The 22,891-nt window shown below is 39.8% G+C and overlaps 1 protein-coding gene across 1 annotated transcript in view; it reads right to left on the minus strand.

The window, feature by feature from the left end:
• CRYBG1 (crystallin beta-gamma domain containing 1) overlaps positions 1 to 22,891 on the minus strand; it is a 95,950-nt gene that overhangs the window by 63,692 nt on the left and 9,367 nt on the right. Inside the window, exon 2 of the mRNA XM_059842348.1 lies at positions 917 to 1,046. Within this exon, the coding sequence (XP_059698331.1) occupies positions 917 to 952 (36 nt within the window). The 5' untranslated portion in view covers positions 953 to 1,046. The remainder of the gene's footprint in view (positions 1 to 916; positions 1,047 to 22,891) is intronic.

Genomic DNA, 22,891 nt, shown 5'->3' on the forward strand with positions numbered 1-22,891 from the left:
ATATTCCAACAGTACCAATAGAACTAAGATCCTGAACGAGACCAAAAGGGATATTTGGGGTTTGTGTTATTTGTGTATTCAGCTAAAGACCAATGAGTCTTTTCAAAAGGCAGAAGTTAGGAGATGAGACTTGCTGGCTTGAGAAGACTGAAAAATAAATGTGTTTGTTTCAAAGACAGAATATTTTAAGCCTTCATCAAATATATTCAGATGAATATTAGTTCCACAACCAAGAAGAAAGAAACTTTTTCAATTACTGGCCTGCTGAGTACTTTTCTTAATGTGGAAAAATAGTATTTCTCTCTCCATGGAAATATTACAATAAAGACAAGAATGGCATTGCACAACTTTGTCTGCAATCTGAAATTAAGTTCTCACATTAGAACAGGAGTAATTAGCATTTTCCCTAGCTTGCTTCCATGCAGTAATACTGCTGCCAAGCAAATGAGTAACACTACATGAGCTAAATGAACACTAGAAACAAACATGTAGCCATTCCTCCTTCTCTGTGAAAAAACTTACCGAGTGTCCTGGTTCAGGGCAAATTTGGGAGAAAAACAGTACGAGGTAAGTGGGAAACTGTAGAAATGTAGGTGTTGTTCCTTTATTATTTTGGCTTATATATTTTTTATGAACAAAAGGAAAAAGCCATATGGTTTGTGGGAGCATGTGGAAGATCTCCTCGAGCCATTTTCTTTTTTGTCTCTTCACGCCAGCTAAAGTCATTATGTACCTTCCTTATTTCCGTACATGTTATTAATTTGAAAATTTTCCAGTACTTCAAACACAGGTCTTTTAAAGGAAGATTACAATTAAACCTTGTGTTAAATTCTGTTTTCAGAGTAGACATCTTCATGATATATGTAAGTGTGTTTATCTACGTTTATATAAACACACATACTTAGTTTTCTCCTACCTTTCTAAGTGCTGCTGGTAGTGAGGCAGTAGACATTGATATCGCTGGGAGAGCGTAGGAGTGGGGGCAGATTACTGAGGGTGTTTGGTTCTCCTGAACAGTGCAGCGTCTGCCCGACACATCATAGTACCTGCAAGGAGAGGAAACATGGCTCAGTTAATGCATCCTAGCAAAAAAAAGTCTGAGTCAGTGTTTGCTGTATTTCTGATAAAACACTAAGATGTCTTCTCCTGTTGTAGTGGTTCCAGGCTTCTGGTACTTGCAAAGTTCACTGCTTTATTTTAGCTAAACTGCTTGCTCCTCTTCTTAGACATTAATTCATCCCACCTGCTTTAGCTCTCTGAAACTAACTTGTCAGCTTTTTCCTGATAATGAAACAACCAAAATCCAAATACAGCACTCAGCAGGATAACCACATCAGAGCCACAAGGCAGAAAAATTAGTTGTCTTATCTCCTGTCACTCCACCTCTTCAGAGACAGCAGATTACAACATTTGGAGTTTATAGTTCCACATTACATCACATGTCCCGTTCACTTTCTTTCTGGAAGCTGTCTCAGAAAAGAATCAGTTGAATTTTCAGAACAAGTCACTTATTGGAAAGAGGTTGTCCCAATAAAAGTGTATTTAATTTTTAAAGCAATACATTTATTTTAAGCAAGCCGGTCTTAAAACTTAAGAAACCTAATTTTGCTTATGTTTATTCCACAGTGTAAAATTTCAAATTCTGAATCCAAAAAAAAGTTCACTCAGTCTCCTCTCAAGAGAGAAACAGAATAGTAAAAACTGACCAAGTTATAAAATCTCTTCCATTTCACTGTCTGAAAAGTTGAAGTACCAAGAATCCAGAATTCTCTGAAGATAGTTTTATTATAAGGTTGATAAATTGAACAATTTATATATTTTTGTCCTTTGGATGATTTGAAAATTGGTTAAAATGCAGCTTTTTTAAAACTGTATGTATTTTGATATTTTTATTTCAAAATTGGACTGAATTTTTCATAGGATATCATAGGACAGTTCAGGTTGGAAGGGACCCCAAGAGGTCTCCAGTCCCACGTCCTGCCTGAAGCGGGGTCAGCTATGGGAACATACCAGGTTGCTCAGGACTTTACCCAACCAACTCTTGAAAATATTCAAGGGCAGAGACATCACAACCTCTCTGGACAACATTGAAAATGTTTTCTCTTGCATCTAATCTGCATCTCTCTTTTATCAACTTTTCGCTGTTGTCTTGTCTTCCCACTGTGCACCACTGTGAAAAGTCTGGGTTCGTCTCCATCACCACCCAAAGCTGCCTCCTCTCCAAAACTGAACAAGCCCCAGTTCTCCGCCCTCTCTTCACAGGGCAAGTGGAGCCTCACAAGCAACTACCTCACAGTCAGCCATCCAATGAACTCACCCCAGTTTGAAACACTGAGAGATCTCTAGGCAGAAAAAATACCCTCATCAAATATTTTGCTTTCACAGAAAAAAAAAAAAAAAGTCTCAAAATGTTCTTGTTTTGTTTTGTCCTTAAAATATGCATATTTTCCATTTTGGTTGGAACAAAACTACCTTTTTCCCACAGGCTTCTTTTCCAGACTCATCATATTGTCCCAAATCCAGCTCTGTTTGTAAAGCTTTATTTGCAAATTCAGTTTTATAACTGACTTTCATATAGAGTTTTCAAAGAGTGAATAAGTGAGCAGAAAAGCCTCAGGCATATTTATAAAACTGTTTGGTTTATTGCATAATTGTGGTGAAAATGTTTTGACATTTTAACACATATCCCAATAAACATGTGCAATTATTTTGTTTATTTACCTATTTCTAAGGAAGAAACTGCATCACTCTTAATAGCTGGTTACCTTCCCCAGGACATAGCTGACTTTGAGCTGTCCATCTTGATTTTCATGTTCTGCCTCCCCCCACAGAGCTTGCTTTTAGGGTGGTTCCACACACATTGCATGTGAGAAAATTCAAAAGTCACATTAAAAAGCTGCTCAGGTAGTGCTGAAAGATCCTGTGGCACCCTACCTACCCTGCCTATGGCCAATACTGCTGAAGGGAGTAACAGTAGGCTGGGGACTGTCAACCCCATCACCCAGAGCAATGAACAAGTGACATGATATGGGCAGGAGACGAGGAAGGTGTTTGGCTGAAGTCTGCATAAGAAGTCAGGGTGAGGAGGAGGAAAATAATGGCACACCAAGGGAAGTGGATGGAAGAGCTGTCAGCTGTTGAGGTGACACTGACACTCTGCAAGAGGCCATCATTTGCCATGGTGCTGCTGGGCTGGTGACAGCATCTGCACCCCAAGTGATACACAATGAACCTGTGTCAGAAAATAACACATCACTAATCCCAAATGCCAAAAGGAAGCCAGAGGAAGCTCTGGAAGCACACACTTCTTAGGTAGGAAGACAGGATATTTCACCAGGATATCCTTGGTCCTGCTGCAGAAGGGGGCTGTGCAGGTCCTCAAGCAAGCCAGCAACATCCACCTGGGACGTACCTGCTGGCTCCCTTCCACCAATGAAGGCTGGGCCTCCTTGGGGACATCCTCACACCTTGCCTCACGTGCCCACTCCTGATGGCCATCAGTCCCTAAGACACCACTAGACCTCAGGATGCTGGCATGTCTGCAGGGTGGTAGCCAGAAAGCTGTATTCTGCTTTCAGAATACAGTAATGCAGCACTGATTCTTTAGGCACCTTTTGTTTTTTTAAAGGACAAAATTTCACACCAAAAACCAGAGCTGACAGAAGCAGCCTGGGAGGTTTCAACCCAAAGATGTTGCACTGGAAAACAGCCAGCTCCAGATTTCCAAACAGGTGAGAAAAGGTGCTCTTTGAATTTCTTCACAGTTTGAAGTCTATCCTCCCAACAATCTGCTGACGAGCTGAGCTCACCAGAGCCTCCAAGTTTTACTTTATGGCACTGGGCAGTTTTCCAGGGAAACACTGCAGAACGCTTCCCGCCCGAAGGCATGGGCACACACACAAGCTCCTGAGGGCAAGACAGGGTGTGAGGGCACAGGGCTGCACCTCTTCTGCCCCAGCTGCCCAGCCAAATTCCCTCCTTCCAGCCCAGATGCAGAGCAGCTCACCCCAATGCACGGCAGAGAAACTCACTGTGGGGCAAGGGCAGGTGGGGGGACAGTCACCACAGAGAAACTGAGGCACTGTCAACCCACACCCTTGCTTTTCTCACCCAGGCATGTTTGTGTAACCATTCCCACTTGTTCAGAGCCCCGAGGCTCTGGGGGGAAAAGGTGCTTGCAACACACTGAGCATGTTATGAAACCCTCCCAGACATTTTGCTCAGCAGTAACTACAACAGCCCCACGTTACCTCTACTGTTTCCAGCACAAATCCAAACCATACCCCCATACCTGCTATCACAAAGAGAATTAACTCTATGCCAGCCAAAATCAGCACACACATTTCATACAGCTATTAGTTACAGTAATAACTAATTTTACAGTGAAGCAAAGGAAGAGCAAGAAGGAGGCCTTGGAAATTATCAAGCTTTTAGAGGGAGCATGAGGCATGAAAAGGAGAAGTTCTGTAAGTACATACATCTTCTCTTTACCTGATTTACAGCAGAACTACTGACTGGAAAAGGAAACCACCAGATGGGAACTGACCTGGCAGCGCTCTCTTTATGCTGCAGACCACACAGTTTGGCCACATCACTCTTACCTGTACATGCCTTAATCCTTAGTAGCAACACAATGTTACTGTATTAACTATCTTAACATATTGACTTGAAATATAACAATCACAAATATTTTTGAAAGGAACTAGCTTGTAGGCAAAAATATGTAAAGACAATGTAGGAGCAATGAGCAAACAACTCATTAACAAAACAAAGAGAGTGGGTTGCCATACATTTTAACATAAGAGTGCTTACTAAACTAGCATCCTTATAAATTTTACAGACACAGCTTCCCTCCTAATCCATCATATTCAGCCCTGCAATCCGTCTCCCATCTGCTGTTTTTCTGCAGTCTGTAGCCAGTAGATTGTTCTTTCCTATTAATTCCCACTTTTCAATCAACACAGTATGAGATCATTTTTTAAGAGAGAGCATGCATGAGCAAGAGCAACTTGATTACAATGGAAAGATATTTTGTTTGTTTATTCAGATCCTCTAGCCAGTCTTCCCCCTCCCACACCATCTCAGGACTAGAATTTTCCCCTGAGAGCAGCAAATATCAATTTAATCAGCAAAATGACTGACTAAAGATTTACTGCAAAACACAGAACCATATGAAGAGCAGTAAGGGGCATTTCTCTGGTTCATCCATCACCTCAGTGCTCGTGACTATGACAGATGCACCTATGCTGACAAATAATTTACCTCCCTGGTTCATTCCCTGGTTCTGGTGCCCTTGTCAGCCATACCACACATGCAGCACCGTGTGCTTGGACTCTCTTCTGAAGGAGACCGACTGCTTCTCTCAGAGGAAAAGCCAAGGCTTTTCCAGCTCTGTGGGCAGACTGCCCTGAGGATGTCACAGCAAGGACAAGACTAGACCAATAGTAGCTTCTCCTGCCCTCCACCATCCCAAGCAGCCTCTTGTCCTCAGACAGCCTCTGTGTGCCCCACACCATGCAGCATACTTTTGGCATAATGCTATGAAAACCCCAGTCTTGCAGGCAGCAAAGCAACCTTCACATTACTTCAAACACTTTGAACTGAAGCCACAAAAATATAATTACAATCTTGGAGCCATGGGGGCATCGGACCCAGGTCAAGTGTAAGGCGGCACAAACACAAACAGTTCGCTCCAGAGGCGAAAGAGGTGCGGATGCATCTCTAAGGATCACTCCTTGGGGCAGATCCTTTAGCCGTGTAGACTGTTTTAAACAAGGGTTTTTTAATTGTGCATTATTTGAGTTGCTGTCGTTACAGCCTTAATATATCTTGAGCATTTCAAACAGCCTGCTCTGGGCTGAAGTTTTCCATACAAAGCTACTGCTTGTTATTCTTTCTGTCATCTTTTCCACAGAACCAGTATGTGGACTCCCTGAACAGTCTGCAGCAAGCTACTTACCACATCTATGTCACCTCTTCCCACTGCCTCAGCAATCCCATTTCTGTGTCCCTGGTTATAGGTCAGAAGACCCAACTTCAGCTCTGTTATACAAAGTGGTTGCTACACTGGGACACCTCTTGCACACACCTACCTACTCACACAGAGTTTCAAGGGGTGCAAATGTGGAGCAGACACACATCTTTGAACGGACGTATGTACTGCATGTCCTCCTGTTGTGGCAGTGACAGGATATGTGTGTGTGTGTGATTTTTATATGGAAACTGAGCATTTCAAACGTCTCCCAGGCCTTGGGACTGATGAATGGCTCAGAGCTCCTCCTGGGGCATGGCACTGAGAAGTGGCGGGGAGGCACACACCCTCTGGTGCCATCACCCTGCCATCTAATGGCCAGGCTTCAGATTCACAGGTGAATTGAGTTTTAGCTTTCTGCCTCCACTGTTCTAGATCCTTGAGATAGAAAAGTCTGTTTAAACTACCTTAGGTCACATCTTGTCAGCACAGAAGTATTCCTACTGGCTTACTTCAAGGTGTTTTCTCATATGTCTTAATAACAGGGTTAATACCTCACCTAAAAGTACCCTTTGTTATAGTTACTCCACTCTGCCTCACTAATTCAGCCTAAATCATTCCTTTCTTTGTTTGGCAAATTCACACCATTTAAATACTTGCAAGCTTCAGCTGTAGCTCTCACTCACAAGCATTATTTAGCATCATCTTCCCGTTCTCTAAAGGAATTCCCATGTTCTCCTCTCTGTTTCCTTCTGACAAGACCCCTCCAGCAAAGATGTGTCCAGAGCTGCACGCAATGTCCCTGCTCAACTCACACAGAAAACCACGAAGAGCAGGTCTGCTGCCTCGTTGCTTTGTTCCACGATACATTTGCTCACACACAGACTGCACAGAGCTTTTCTGAGCCACTCTCATACCACAAACTTGTCGTACTTGTTGTCCACTTCCATTCCTACATGTATTTGTTTTTTCTTTCTACCGCCTTCCCAGTACAATATATTAATTTCAGGTTATTAAATGTATTTGTTTGCATTTGGCAGTTTGTTGAAGCTCTGAGCAACTTCATCATGAGATGAAATGGCTCCAAGCTTCTGGCTTTCCTGCACTTCAAACAGCAAGCAGCTGGAAATGCTACAGTCATTAGGCCTTCAAAACATGTTTTTCTGAGTGCTACCACAGACACTGTGCTGCTCTGCCAAATCTTTAATACAGCGAATCCAAGCAGCTTCTGGTTTCTTATTCCAAGTGATCTTCCGTTTTACAAAATCAAAAAGCCCCTCTGTCATAGAAATTACTGCAATTATTAACTATGTTTAAACTTTTTTAGCACCTCTATTAACTAGGAAAAAACCCCAGTAAAGACACTTCAGAAAAATAGATTATAAAATCCAACTACAAAGTTGAATTATAAGGTTATCTGCTAGATAATCTGGAAATTTAATGAATGATGGAGTTAGCTGCCTAGAAACCCTGCCATTATTATAATTAGTTAAAATATTCATGAATAGTAGCATAGAGTTTTACCTATACCAGGCTTGTGCCAGATGCTCATTCACCTTATCACTATTTTGCCTCCTGATGTTCTCAACTATGGAATTAACTGTAATAGATTTAATTTTGTACCTTGCTCTCTTAAGTATCACAGCAACTCACTTTTTATATCTACAAACCAGGTTATTATCATTCTGTATTGATGCTCCTATGAGGAGACACATCATAAACTTCAGTTAATACTTACCACAAACAATCACTCCCCTCTAGCTGTATTTCTAGCCCTCATTTGCATAGGAAAAATCCCAATTTAACAACAAACAAAAATTTGGTTTGGTACAAAATAACTGGAACATGTACTGATCCACTTTCTAAAACCTCATTTCAGAGGAGGAATACATTTTGTCATTTCATCACTTGGAGACTATTCAAATTACTGAAGCTCTTTTTTTATTCTGTAATTTGAAGACCATTAACAAATTTTGTCATTTACTACTTTTTCTGAAACTGAACTCCGTGTGCTGATAGCAATGTTTAAAAAAAAATCCCCAGACTAAGTAAAATATTAATATAAGATGTACTCCTTTAAGTAGTTTTTTTCCCTTTTTTTGGCCTTTTTGTAATTCATCAGAAAAGCTCATTATTATCATCCAGCCACTGGGTGGCACCTCTACATAGATGCCAGGTGTGCCCCAACAAACCCATGATGCCTTCTATAACTACTCCATTCCTCCCACAGCCAAGTGTTGACATTACATCAGCTCCATGTACACAACCATGTTTGGGAGACAGGTAAAGCTGGTTACTAAAAACTGGCTTTGTAAAACATTCCTGCAATTTTCTGCTGTAATTTTTCAACTCCTAACTTTTGAGAAAAAATGAATCTGTACAGAGAAAACCTGTCAGGGGAAACCTGATTCCTTGAATATGTGTAAGTATGGGCAACTTTTGATAGCCTATGAAATTGTTTTGACAGTTGTGCCAGAGAAAATATATAATTAATTTTGTTGCTTTGTAGTAATACAAAACAAATCATGTCTAATATTACAGTAGCATCCAGCAAGCCCAAGAAAAGTTAAATTCCAGTTTTGGTGGGCAATGAACTAATAATATCCTTGCCCCTAGGTCAACTGTAACAATGCTGCACTGGACTATCTCAATGAATGAAAAGCTCATCTTGGTATTTATACTCTGGCCTAGGTTTAAAGCATTGTATAAACAATAATCATCACATTGAGTTACCTAACACAGGTAATATCTCATTTTATATAGTAAGAAGCTCAAAGAACCAGATGAAGCAGTTTGACTGAGGAGACAAAAAGCCAGCATCACTCATTTCTTTAAACACATGATGCTTGTCTTCCTTTGTTCATATTGACTCACCATGACTTGAGGAATAGAGACATCACGTTACTACATCATTTTCCTACTTTCTGTAGCTACATTGGGAGATACAGAATGGTGTTTACAAATCCAGGGACATGAAAACGCTTTTGAACATCCAGACTCACACTTGCAGCATTTCCCCACCTGCTCTTTTATGTGAGTTTAAGCATTGTGGTTCAAAGTGATAGTTGAAAAAAAATCAGCAAGGTTTGTGCTCTTTAAAGTTTGTTGTGAGCATGTAGTCATCTGCCTTGGACTAAAGTTCCACTTTAGTGGAAACAGAGTGGAACTTAGAATAAGTCCAATTCATCTGGACAACTCTAACTATAGTTCAATTCCAGCAGCAAGTCTTTAATTCTTGGGAAGAATGTTTCTGCCCACAAGAAGGGATAAAACAGTTTTGCATACACCAAAACAAGCCTCTCAAGTTCCCACTGTCCAAAGGCAGGAAAGGCTGTGCAAGATGGGTACAGAGGCAGCAGGGAGGGAGGGATGCACTGTTACACACACCTGAGTGCTAGGTCTTGTGCTGGGGACACACCTGTCACAGGGACATGAACGATCACAGCCCCAGGCTGCGGCTGCGGACTGCAGCTCACAGGAAGGGCCCATTCAGCACGAGATCCCAGAAGATTCCATGGCCTTTCAGCAGCCTAATGCCCTCCCCTGCTCCAGCCTCTCCTGCACCCATTGGGCCAGTGAGGAGACCCTGTGCAGGTCCCTGAGCCCAGCATGTGGGGGAGCTCCTGGCAGCACAGCCTGAGAGTGAAGAACGAGATGCAACCAGGACTTGTGAGGTTTGGCTGGTGCTGCATAAACTCTCCCATTTATCTATGCATCAAAATCTTCATAAACCACACCCTGCAATTTCAGCAAAGGAACTCACCTAAAATGAGTTGATTTCATGAACTAAATTAGCCCACTGTCTAGAACAAAGACAAGCATCTAGTGTGGTACCAGCCATTCCACATTTGCATCAATCACGCTGAGCCCAACTGAAACTCAGACTTTTGGCAACAAGGCACTGAGCCACCGTTTGCTCACAAAAAAACACAGCAGCTTACATTCACTGGAGATTTGTGATTACAAATTGCATTAATATAGATTTATTCTGTCACTTCTGAATACCAACAGTCTAAATACCTAGGCAACCTACAGTTACAAACATGCTGCAGGAAAAAGCAATCATTTTTCTTTTTAAAAGTGGCACTAGAAAGGCGCCAATTAAGAATGTTGACTTAGCTTTGTAAATTCAGCTTTGAAAACTGGCCATTAAAACTTTACTGAACTTTAAGAAGAAAGGAAGAACAATTTACTAAAATGATTAAACACCTTCTTTTTGATGTCAGGAATGGAAAATTGAATTGAAATGACAAATTCAGTAAGAACTAGCAGGAAAACATAGAATTATACTTAGATAAGTCAGCTTTTGTAATATGAGACATTTTGCTGTTTCGAGACTTAATAATAGATTTTATTATTTCTGGCTTTAAGTAATTTTAACTTTATTGCAAAAGTTATCACTATGGATTTTCTCATTTGCCTGAAAGCACACATCTTCAGAGATTTCAATATAAATCCTAGATTAATTGCTTTCATTTAAATTCCATGTATATTTCAATATGGAGTATCTGAGTGAAGCATCATTTCTTAAGAGATGACAATACTGAATCACAATTTATGAGAGTGTTTAATGGGCCAGGTCCATGACTCCCATATCTTGGAGCAAACAACCTTCATCTTTTATGTGTCTGTACAGTTACATTTATGAAAACAATTTAAAAATGCTTTAACACAGACATCTTTTTAGATCCAACTTGTAAAAATCTATTCTCATATTTCATATGGCTTTTCTAGTCATGTGTCAAAAAGAAGTAGCTGCTCAAGGAAGTCTTGAAAAGCATTAGACCTTTCAACAAGATAACGATAGAGAAGATGAAAAGGCAACTCAAAACTTATATAAATTGCAGTCACAGATGCATCATAGAAAGTGATTTTTGTCACAAACTCTAGCACAGCACCAATGTAAGATACCATTTCACAGTACATTCCACAGCCCTACCTATTATCATCGGAGCTCTTCATTCTCACACTCCTTTAAATGCCATTAATACAGTTATTTAAATTGTCAAAAGTTACACATCAAAATAAACACATGGATGTGGATGGGTTTTCTACATACCTCCACAGAGTTCAGGCTTTCTGCCAGCTCAAACAGACATCATAACATGGATTTACACTACGAAGTGCTTCTTTGAAGTCATATTGGCTTCTTCAGAAGGACTAGCTTACCGAGTAAATAGCAGCAGAATTCAGGATTCCTTCTGGATACAAGCTCACTGAAGGCAGCCTACCTGCATCTCTGCATCTTTACAGAGCCAGAAGACCACGGGCTTCACCTTCAGAGTTTGTTTTGCTTCACCTTTTGAGGACTGAGTTGTCTCCTGATAGTATTTTTGCCTCTTGTTAAATCCATTTACCACTCTTGTTTCACCCCCTTCTCTTTTCCACAGCTACCAAAAGTGAGAGAGGAAAAAAGACAGGATGCAAAGAAGAGAAGAGAGGGGGAAATGAAAATGGGAGGCTCCTGGGAAAGGAGGTGCAGACAAACTAGGGAGAATATTTTTTTAACTGGGACACTGACAGCCCAGTTAATTTTGTGTAAGGCTTTGTTATTTAAAATGATGAACATTTTGTTACAATTCAGTTCACTTACTTAATGTTGCTTCCACTCTGTTCATTAACAGCTCTCTTCTGGATTACTAATCTACAAGGCCTTCAACTATTGGTTTTGAACAGCTCATCTTCCAGCCTCAATGCTTGATCATCCTAGAATGCTTAAATACCTCCCGAGCAGGAAACACCTTCATGTTAATTATATTAAATGTCTGAGCTGGAGCCTGCCAAGCACTTCTGAACACAGTAAACCAGGCACAGACTTTGTGATGAGTAAAAACAACGTGCTCCTGTAATAGAAACATTACATGTAAAGAAAAATCCTCAGAAAAAACTAAATAAGGTTTTAACTTTGAGGAAGCTGGTTACAACAAACTATTCCATCTCTGGCACTGATCTGTGGCCACACCTTTGTAAAAGAAATAAGTTTATCTTGTCTCTTAGATTTAACAAACAGCCAGAGCAGAGGTGGATAATCTCAATGCACATGCACTTCTGCATGAAAACAAGTTTGATTTGTCCACCACAAGCATTAACTTTCAGCCCCACCTACTCTTCTGTTTGGGTCAAGCCCATAATTAATGAAAGCTCCCTCTCCATATGACAAGCAAATTTTTATATCATCTCCCTTATCTTTGATTAAAGATGCCATCTATAAAACTATAAGATTACTATGGTAGTGTTTGAAGCTGATATAAGAATAAAAACTTAAGAGAGTGAACTGGCTCTTAATAGCCTGCAGCTACAGCCTCACATATCCTTGTGTGTACCTGACCTGGTCTATACTGAGCAGGAGCAGCCTCCGTGGTGCTCACTGAAGGAAGGAATTTTCATTGCTGTACATGTCATGCTTCAGCTCTTTGTCATCAAGAAATGAATTGTTTCAGTGCAGCACTCAGTGACAAACCACATTGTTCAAGTGTGTGTGAACACCATCTAAGGGATTCTGACGCTTTACGGGCTCTCCGTGTGCAAGCCGCTGAAAGCTTCAAGTTTTAAAATGTCCACGTGACATTTAAAAACAAACAAAAAGCCAAAAGCTCCACACACAAAGTTTCCTGGTTTTCTTTTGGAGCCAAAGGTGTTTGTACCATCCCAGTGTCTCAGTAGGTCGAGTAGCTCACTTTGGCTCTGGGTCTTATGCAAGACATCTAATTGACAGTTGAGTACAAAGAGTAATTAAGTAAACATCTCAAATCACAAAAAATAATTCTACTGCCATTTCAATCGCATTTTAATTTTAAAACAGTTCACACAGTAAACTTTATCCTAGAGCATCATGTGGTACAAATGTATTATGAGCCTTGGACTTTGCACATGAAATGCAAGTCGTTCTGGAGCCAGTTCAAAGACTGACTTAAGTCATTTAGGATGTCCTATTTACAATAGCTGACTACAGAGTCATCTGCCTGCAACTCTGTAGTTACCTGCTAAAACCTTCTATTTTAATTTCTGCATTTGCCTACTTTCAACCCTCTGAGGGTTAGAACCAGTTTAACAAGGCATTTATCTCATCATTGTGACCCAGATGGGGCAACTCATTCACAAGGGACAAGAAATCAGAATCTCCCACAGATAAAGCCTCAGGATCTGGGGGAAAAACATTTTTGATACACAGTTTGAGAAAGCAAAGTATTCTGTCTTGGTGATTTTTCAAAGCATAATATAAACCCCTCCTTTCTTAACAATATTCCCACAGCTAAAGAAGCCACAGACTCCTTTCCAAAACCCTAAGTAATCTCCAAAAGGGAGCATGAGTAAACAACTGAGGTAATCAAGACTGTCTTACTAGAATCAGTTATGCAAGGGAAAAGAAAGCAAGCTGTCGTGTTTTCATTGCATTACATGCACAAGGGACAAGTTGAAAATCTTTGGACACAGTCTCCAAACCCAGACCTTCAAGCATTTTAAAAGCCTTCTCTAGACTGATGTGTGCAGAAAATGCAAACTTGAAGATGCAATCAAACTTGCAGCAGACCTTTCGGGCTACAAAGTTTATTCCAGCAAAGATACAGACCCTGAAATCTCTGTCAAGGATACCCATTAACCATAATGCAGAATTGTACATTGCTCTGCCTTCAAATGTGACAATTTCAACTACAAAGAAGTCAAGGATCGGGAAGAGGTAACTAAGGATGACAAATAATTCCTAAATATTTGACATTTATTTTTGAGATAGATAATTTCATTAGTTTAAATGTTATAAAATAGTAAATGATAGATGTAAAAATAAAAGGGCACACTTTTGCAGAAGCATTGCAAAGAAATGGACTTACTGAAAGACATCAGCTGATCTGTTTCCATCACAAGGCAGCCCTGTAGCCTGGTCTGTAAGTCTGTTAATTACAAGTCTTTAACATAAAAAAAGTAAATTAAACTCACCATTTTCTATTAATGTTTCCATTAATTAACAGGAAAAAAAACCCAAGAGTTACAAAAAGAAAAGAACACTGAAGTCTTGGTTTCCCTAATGAGAGCTAGTTCAACATAATTTTAATAACTCGGCTCTCACAAATTAAAACATGCAATAACATTTTTAGGAACTTCAGAACAACAATGGCTTTACCTGGAAGCAAGACCCCATATCCTTCTCAGTCAATGAGGTAAGTTCAGCTGCTCAAAATAATTTACACAACTATTCCCAATACCCCTCTTCCTTAAGGATGTGTCAGAAGAGTAGTGAAAATGGAAGCAATAAACATGACTCAAGCTTTACAAATTTCAGCACAAAAATCTAGAATTAACAACCTTTATTCTACACACTCATCTCACTATGGGTGTGAAACCAGCTCATTCATTGCAAGTTCATTTTCTTACCACGTAAGTTGGTATTATGTAAGTATTACCACAAAATCATTTTTATCCTCCCACTATTGATCAGAACTCACAAAATAGGTTAAAATGAAATGTCAGTCTCCTAACTTAAAATTTCCAGCTAAGGTATAGCTGGTATAGCCAAATGCCTCCCTCTGTTAATCGAAACAAAGCAAATTAATAAAAGCAGTTGTGGTGGAGAAGAAAGATGGAAACCCATCGAGAAGATAAATACAAGAAGGGGCAAACCAAACTGCTTATGTTATACTCTGCTTTTATTTTGCTTAGTTCTATGTCCTTAGTAATTATTTTTCAGTGCTCTACTAGGCAAATACTCAAAGAGTTGGCTCAAAAGTCAGTTTTGCTATAGAAACTTCATCAGGCAGTTAGTAAACTACTTCTGTTAAAAGGCTCGTCTCACCCTTAGTAAAAAGGCACACAGTTTTCATTAAAGAAAAGCCTCAGTTCCCCCTTGGCTTTGTAAGCCATATGCAGCAGCAGTTCTGCACTGCACTCTGTACACAGGGACACGAAAGCAGAGCTGCCCTTGAAAGTCTGAGCAGACTGAATCCAGAAAAATCTAGAATTTTTTGGACTGCAACACCAGAAGATGCAAGAGGACTGAAGGGTTTTGTTTTACAGCTAACTTTTTGAACTAGAACTGTCTGTCCTCCTCAATCCTCACCTTCATTATTAAATTGTAATTTGGGCTAGATTAAAGGACAGTAGAGCAGCATAAAAGGGTACAAAACAAACCAAAATAAACACATTTAGGACAGATTATTGAGCAGATGTAAATAACGAGACTGTTCCAGCATATGAGACATAAAAAAATCAGAGTAGAAGAAGTAAAACACTTCTGAAAGTATGAGAGATGAAGGAATGTGAGGACTTCTTCAACAATTAACAGAAGAAGAATTCCTCAAGCCATTTTTTAAATAATTTATTTCTTCTTCTTGGAGGAAACTGAAAGAAGTTTCAGGAAACCGAATTTGTATAAACATTAAAAAACTGTCTGCAGTGATTCAGGCTTTTGCAATTTGTTGTTTTCTGTCACACTTGTTCTATGTAGGTGCCATGTAAAAATTCAAACTCAAATATTAGGTAATACAATGTAAACAACAGGTAAACAGCATTAAAGCCAAAAAAAAGAGTAAGACATGAAAAAAGAGTAAGAGGTAAAAAAACGAGGTACTATTTGCAGTGCAATTATGCTGAATATCTCACTGTGGTAAGTACCAAAAACTTGGTATGTTCAGTAAGAAGGAAGGAGAGGACACAACTACACTGAAACATCTGCAATTATCCTAACAGTTTCAGCCCAGCAGCTGCTTCATCAGATTTATCACCACCAAGACCCAGCACCTGCCAGGGAAAACTTGTGGCAGGAGGCATCAACACCACAAAGCAGATGGTGTGAACACCAAAGCCACTGAGAGAGGACATGAGCGAGCTCCTGGGAGTCATCCAAGATGGACACGACATCTGTACCTCTATGGCCGTTCAAATCAAGATCAGGGGACAACAGTGACATTTCTAGTAACCTCCAGGGCAGCAGATGTATCAGTGATAACATTCTCTGCTACCTAAATAAGGCAGGGCAGCAGGCAATGTCACACTGCAGCAAGATATGATCAGCTATTGGCTTGGACATGGATTTGTGTCCAAATTCATGCTTACATGGATTAAGAAATATAAACACGGAAGTTCAACAAAAAGTACTCAAATATAAAGCCTACAAGGAAGAAAGAAAACTTACACAATAAAAAGTTAGACAGTGAAATAATGTTAGATGTGCAAATCTGTATTTCATTAAAGCATTAGTTCATTTTATAAACAAAGTAGGGCAAATTTTTCTCTAATTATGTGATAAAGCATACTGGGCAACAATAGACTTTCCTGTCTTTCCTAGGCAATATTATTAAGCTCTGAAGTCTAGGATTTATTTTTCCTTGCTCTAAGCTTACTAAGTACAAATTTTTTAATTTGTAAAAATTATCAAGGACTTTTCTAAAACTAAGCTGCAGCTCTGACCTCATGTGCACCCCAGGCAGTTCATTTCAAGAGCTTTCAAAATACAATGTCATTTTTTAATTCCCTTAGGAAAAATCAGCTTTAAACTTCCTTTATTAATTTTGTAATTTCTATATTAAAGATCTTGTGTAGATTTTAAAGATGCATAAAACAGTACTGTTCATCAGCTTTATATAAGAAAATATTCATTTTTTGGCAACCTGAATTATTTTGTAGTGACTTTTCTGATCTTCCAAGTCACAGCTGGTTCTTTTTTCCTCTGTCTTCCAGATTATCTACATGCATAAAATTCACCACATGTTTAAATATCAAGGTTCTTCCACCAATTTTTCCAAACACAAAGTGATACAACAAATATTTCAGTGAATAACAAATCATTAACAATGAATAAGCACCTAAGGGTGTGCACTGGGTCTGGCTGGAATGGAGCTAATCTTCTTCATAGTACCTCATATGGTGCTCTATTTTAGATCAAAACAAACAAACAAACAAACAAAAAATCCCACCACATCAAAGCTTCAGCTACTGCTGGATGGAGCTTGTACAGCACCAAGGGTTTATCAATTTCTCAGACATTCTCCCCAGCAAGTGGGCTGGGAGGAAACAGCTGACCCAAACTGATCAAAGGGATGGATATTCCACAACATGTAACATCATGCTCAGCAATACAAACTCTGTTTTTGTGATGTTTTTCCAAAGTAGCTGCAGCTCAGACACTGGCTGGGCACTGGTCTGCTGGTGGAATTTTTGAGAGACTGTGCATCAATGGGGATTGGTTTCCTTCTCCTTTGCTTATTAAAATATCCTTATCTTGACCCATGAGTTTCTTCTTGCTTTTGCTCTTCCAATTCTCTTCCCCATCCCACTGACAGGGAGGAATGAGCAAAGTGCTTCATTGCTGGCCAAGGTCAACCCATCACCAAGTAAAATCCTTCTCACAGGGCTGGAATTGGGATTCCTCCACAATAAGATGCCCTCAGGAGATTACATATGTTCCATATTTATGAAATTCATACCATTTTTCAGTTATCATGCAAAAATGTACACTGCTCTGGTTTTACTTTACTATGCCATCATGTTGGACTATTTCTTTCAATTAAGCAAAAATGTTTTAATTCAATCCTGTGTAACTGTTACAAACAGAAAAACAAAACCAAAAGAGGATACGAGAGTTAAATCAGTACTGGCCATAAACACACTCCAGTAGAAGCATACGTACTTGACGAGTTTTTTGAAGCAGTATCTATGCATTTGATATTCTTTATATGTAGCTCAATGCTCTTTGCATTGATGTCATAAAGGAGAAAACACACCCAAAACTTCAGTGTTCTCATGAGCATGTGATCCCAGTCTGCCATATGTGTCGAGCAAGTGGTTGCAGAAGGCGCCTATGCACTACATATCTTCAGGAAAGCTAAGTGACACATTAAAAAAAAAATTCCATTCTTCTATTTGTGGTTGTTCACAGGCACACACATGAATAATAACAAAGGAATAATCAGTTAACTCGGAAGTGGGAAGGGAAAGGAAGACATCAAGGAGTGTTTTGCTGAATATACCATCAAATTTGGATGCCCTCAGAAAACAGGCAGCATTTCATGAATGTGGAACTGTAAAACTGTCCTTTGGACCTCCTAAATAAGATAAACACAATTTATGACCATGCTGGAGGTGCTACTTCCCCAGCAGCCTAGGTCAGTCAGCAAACCCATCACCTAGAGGACACTTGTTTATAGGCACAGAGCCTGTTCCCAAGGCTGTCTGCTGGACTACCAGCAATACTGACAGGTGGTTTGACGTGCTGGCATGGTGCCAGTTCATCACATCTTAGACCTTAACTCTCTGAAATCTTCTGTGGAGTGCTCATCTACAATCATTTCATCTTGGAGGATGAGCTGGAAACAGGATCTCCAACACCTGTGAACTCAATTACTGTCTTCCAAACATTTTCTTGCCATGGGGACTCCTCCGGGGTAGATGTGGAGTTGAAGAGTCTCTAATTGGGCCACGCTGTCCCCTCATAAATGCCTTGCATCTCTAGACCATCTCAGAAACCATCTTTTCTTTCCAGGTCTTACTCATATTGCCAAAGACTGAGAATATTTACACCCATCACATCCTCCTAAATTCCTGCTTTTGGTGAGGAGTCATAAAGAAAGGCAACACCCTTCCTCTGCACGGAGGTAACTTTGGGGCCAAAGGCAGCAGGGTCATGACAGGAACTGAATGGCATCAGCAACACCATTGTAAGTGCTGGAGCATTAGTCAGTGCTGCCTGCTGCTCACATGCCCTGACTCTCTGCCAAATATAACCTGGCATCCTGGCTTGTGCCAGCAATGGTACTGGACACCACAGTGATAAAAAGGATGACATAATAAGATACAACAGGGAGGGTAGTGCCCAAATTGTTTCCTTATTGTCCCTTGATTGTGACTGGACCCTGGGAGAGATGCAGAAGGCACTGGCAGTGCCACAGCACCTGATCCTAACCCAGGTACTTCGGAAGCAGGTCACCAGCATCCAAAGCTGCATGAGCACCAGTGGAAAATATTCATGTTTGCAGCTTTGGGAGGTGCTCACTACTCCAGATGCCTCCAATCACTGCCTTGTTTGTGCATGTGTCCTTCCTCAGCTTTGTGAGCTTAGTGACAAACCAATGAACCCCATCTTATTAAAAGTATTAGAAATTGAATTTAAAAACTCCACAAGAACAAGAAACTTGCACTCAGGCTGAGGAGCATTTGAAACATGGGAAGAAGCCTGGCCCTTTGTTCCTCTGACAAGAAGCACAAGTGGCAGTGGCAAATCTGTGGATCCTTGTGGATATTGCTGGATTAGAAAGTCCTTGTGTCTGAGCACATAAACCACACACACATGCATCTCTGAATCTGAAATGAGGACCACTGCTCAAAAGCAAACCAGACTATTTAAAATACATATGCAGAGAAAGCTCATCACCACAAGGGTTTGGCAGAACCTATTGCAGGAGTAATTTCTCTATTTTTGACCAAGTTCTAACATCTCCTGTAAAACCTGACACTAAAGTTCAGAAAATGGCATACTCAAAAGAGTCTCCAAGTTTTTGTATTCACAGGCTAAAATTACAAGGAAAAGAGAGACAAGTGAGGGCAACCCAGGGAAGACATAAAAAATGCTGAATCAAGTAAGTCTGTCCACATTTCAGTATCCAGTTGGACAGAATTTATTTTCATGACCTTAACTCTCAATAGCCTTTATTTCACAGCTGTTTCCCCTGACACTACTAATGTGATTGGAGAGGTAAAGGCAACTGCACGTCTTCTTCCCACAAACTGAGTAAGAGGTCACTTGAAAACTTGAAAGAGGGGTTCAGAAGTCTTTTCACAAGTAAAAATGACTCAAACACTAGACGGAATATTACACACACTGAGAAAAAAAAAAAGAAAAGAAAAGCACCAACTAACAAAATCTACCCTTGGAGAAGTACTCTGATTTCTTTTGAAAATAAAAAAAAGGAAGCATGTGTATCTCACACACATCATGGCCTGCTGCCACCAACACCTGGCTGCTCACACTTCTTCATTAGATGACAAGAACACTTAATTTGTCAGCAGTAGCAAAATTTATTTATAATCATCTGCACATGTAAAGGACATCCTGCTAGTAAGAAAACTCAGTAAATCAAAATGCACGTGTTAGAACGAAAACAATTATTATGTCTTGTATATAAAACTAATTGATATCAAATCTACTTTACACACCTATGCTGCAATGCAGCCTGTATATCAGTGAGTTCTCTGGAAGTCAGTAAAAATATATTTCAGAATTATGAGAGAAACAAATCCGATGGTGGATAGTCTGGGGAATATTATGTCTAGAAAAAGAACAGAGGGAATTGCATGTTGAAAAAAAATAGGTAGTATTACTAATGAGGGAGAAATTCTTCTGTCTTGGTTGCAAAGTCTCGAGCAGGAAATTGATGGTAAACTCCTGCCTGGTGTTAAACAAAGTCAGAACTGATACATCTCACTGTGGGAAGAAATGAATACATTATAGCACATTGCTTTGGCAGCTGTCCCACGGTAAGGACGGGAGAGCTCCAATTCAGCTGGAACAGCCTATCCAGGCCATCACCGGCTGAGAAAAAACTCCTTGGAACATAATGAAGAACAGCGGGAACAGAAGACTTCTGGACTTTGACAAACCTGAACCAATTATCAACATGTGGACTCTTTAGAGCATAAAGGACTTGCTTTAAGCTGGATGCAGGAGAAGCACTAGCGCAGAAAACAAGCAGGGAGGGGGAAAGCACTGTTTAGAAGAACTACACAAGGAAATAAGTCAAAGGTTGTCACGTAACTCAGATCTAACTCAGAAGAGATTAGACATGTCCAAACAGGTATACAGACCTTTTTTTTTTTTTTTAAACCAAGCAAAGCAGTTAATCGCAACGTCAGTGATATTAATAAATCACCCAGATTGTATTTAGCAAAATCATTTCAAAAAATAATTAAAACAATTCCAAGGAAAACAACTGACAAATAAATCTTTGAAGACAAATCAGATAAAGTAAACATGCATCCAACATGTTTGGATTCAAATACTTGACAGTAATTAAACATCTCCCATGGCCTAACCATATTTTGTACTTTTAGAAGAAACTTGCCAGAACATTTAAACATAAATACTCATCACAAAAATCTTGATTACATCAGGCAACACTACCATGTCATCAAAAATACTCTGCTCAATATTTGAACTTGCTAGAGTACATGTAGACACAGAAATTTAGAATTGAAAGTTGCCAAGTTTTGTTGGACACTTCCTGCTCAGTTCCTCCCCGGCAGCCAAAGCAAGCACCCTGTAAGATGCAATCCTCCCTCGAATACCTCCGGGTGAGCCCTGAACTATTATTACTGCCTCCAATGCTGCCCCACTGGTTTGGCAGCCAGTGGGACATTCTTTCAGTGCCAGCAGCTCCTGCCAGGCTCACACACAGCTTCTGAGCACTGTACTCCACAGTGGGGGAAAAAAAGAGATATAAGCCTATTAAATCTAGGTTCATTTAGGATGCAGAGGATTCATAATAATACTCAGGACTAAAGTACTACACTGTTTCACAATGTTTATACTTGAGGTCACTTTTTGATCATGTTTTTGTATGAAATTCTTACTACCACACTGTAGTTAGTACTTACAGGGGGAAAAATGGAACTAGTTTATCATCTGACTAGATTTACTTCTGACAAAAACTTCCATTATGCTGATTTTCTAATTTATTTCTTTGTAAGATATTCCTAGCACCCTGGCACACATGTTCCTACATGGGATAAGATTCCTTTTTGTTTTGAACTCCAGTTTATAAAAATTTAAGCATCTTCTAAACTGTCCTTTGATGCAAAGATAGTATGTTTACACTAACAAATAGTTCTTGAAAGTCAAGATGAGAAGCTCGTTATCTTAACAGAAAAAGCTGCATTTAGGCCTCAATTTTTAATGTCTTTTTGTTTGATTTGTTAACTATAATGAACCAGGAGACAGTACTGTTGTAACTCTACTAAGTTTTGCCCTTTTGTTTTGAATTATAGTGAAAGCATGAGGTCTCCCCACAGAATCTAGCTTACCCATAGCTTTATTTCATATGGAACACTGAAGGTCCTGTGTTAAAATGACTAGCTTCACCTTAACTCAAAGGCTATAAAGTTTTTACTCATCCCAAGAGAAGAAGATACCATCTAGATCTTTTTGAAGAACTGGTTAGTTCAATTACCAGTTGCTCCAAGCCACAGATACGTGGCCCAAGATAGTGCTAACAATGAGACAGACTCATGAGTAATAGTACAGCTCTGGCTGCCTTTGGACTTCTTCTCTTCCATCAGAGAGAACAGAAACCTCCATAATTCATGTTTGTTAGAACTTGAAATACAAGCATTTTCCTGAAAACATCAGGAGGTTTCAACCCAAATACAGAAGAGCCCTGGCTACACTCAGTTTCTGACAGGAAACAAATGACAGGAATGGGCATTGAGCTGTTCATCAGGAACCAGGGAGTCCATTTCACGTGAGTACACTCATTACCTGCAGGACTGTCACTTATATTGTATTTAAAATACTCCCCTGTGGAATGTTCATAGGCCTCTCACCTCTTTTTTAATTCTTCATCTCATACACACCCATTAAATTACACAAGGACTAAAAAGCCTGATAAGTTCCGCTCTGAAATTGCAAATGATATGTACTCATTCAGAGCTTTTGAAAGATGCCAACTTTTTTCTTGGTCTTTTGTGCTGTTATTTACTATTTGCATAGTCAAAATCAGACTCCATTATTCTAGACATTTGATAAACACACAACCCAAGCCACCACAGCCGGGGAGAGATTAGTCAGTAAACTATCAACACAGACAAAAGGTGTGAGAAGATGATTTCTTACTGCCTAAACTAAAAACAGACAAGGGTACCTCCCACTGAATAAGTTAAGGAATCCAGCCACAAATCAGAAGAATCTCACAAAGTTAACTCAGAATACATCTACAAGGT

Source organism: Haemorhous mexicanus, chromosome 3 (assembly GCF_027477595.1).
Source record: "Haemorhous mexicanus isolate bHaeMex1 chromosome 3, bHaeMex1.pri, whole genome shotgun sequence".
NCBI lineage: Eukaryota > Metazoa > Chordata > Aves > Passeriformes > Fringillidae > Haemorhous > Haemorhous mexicanus.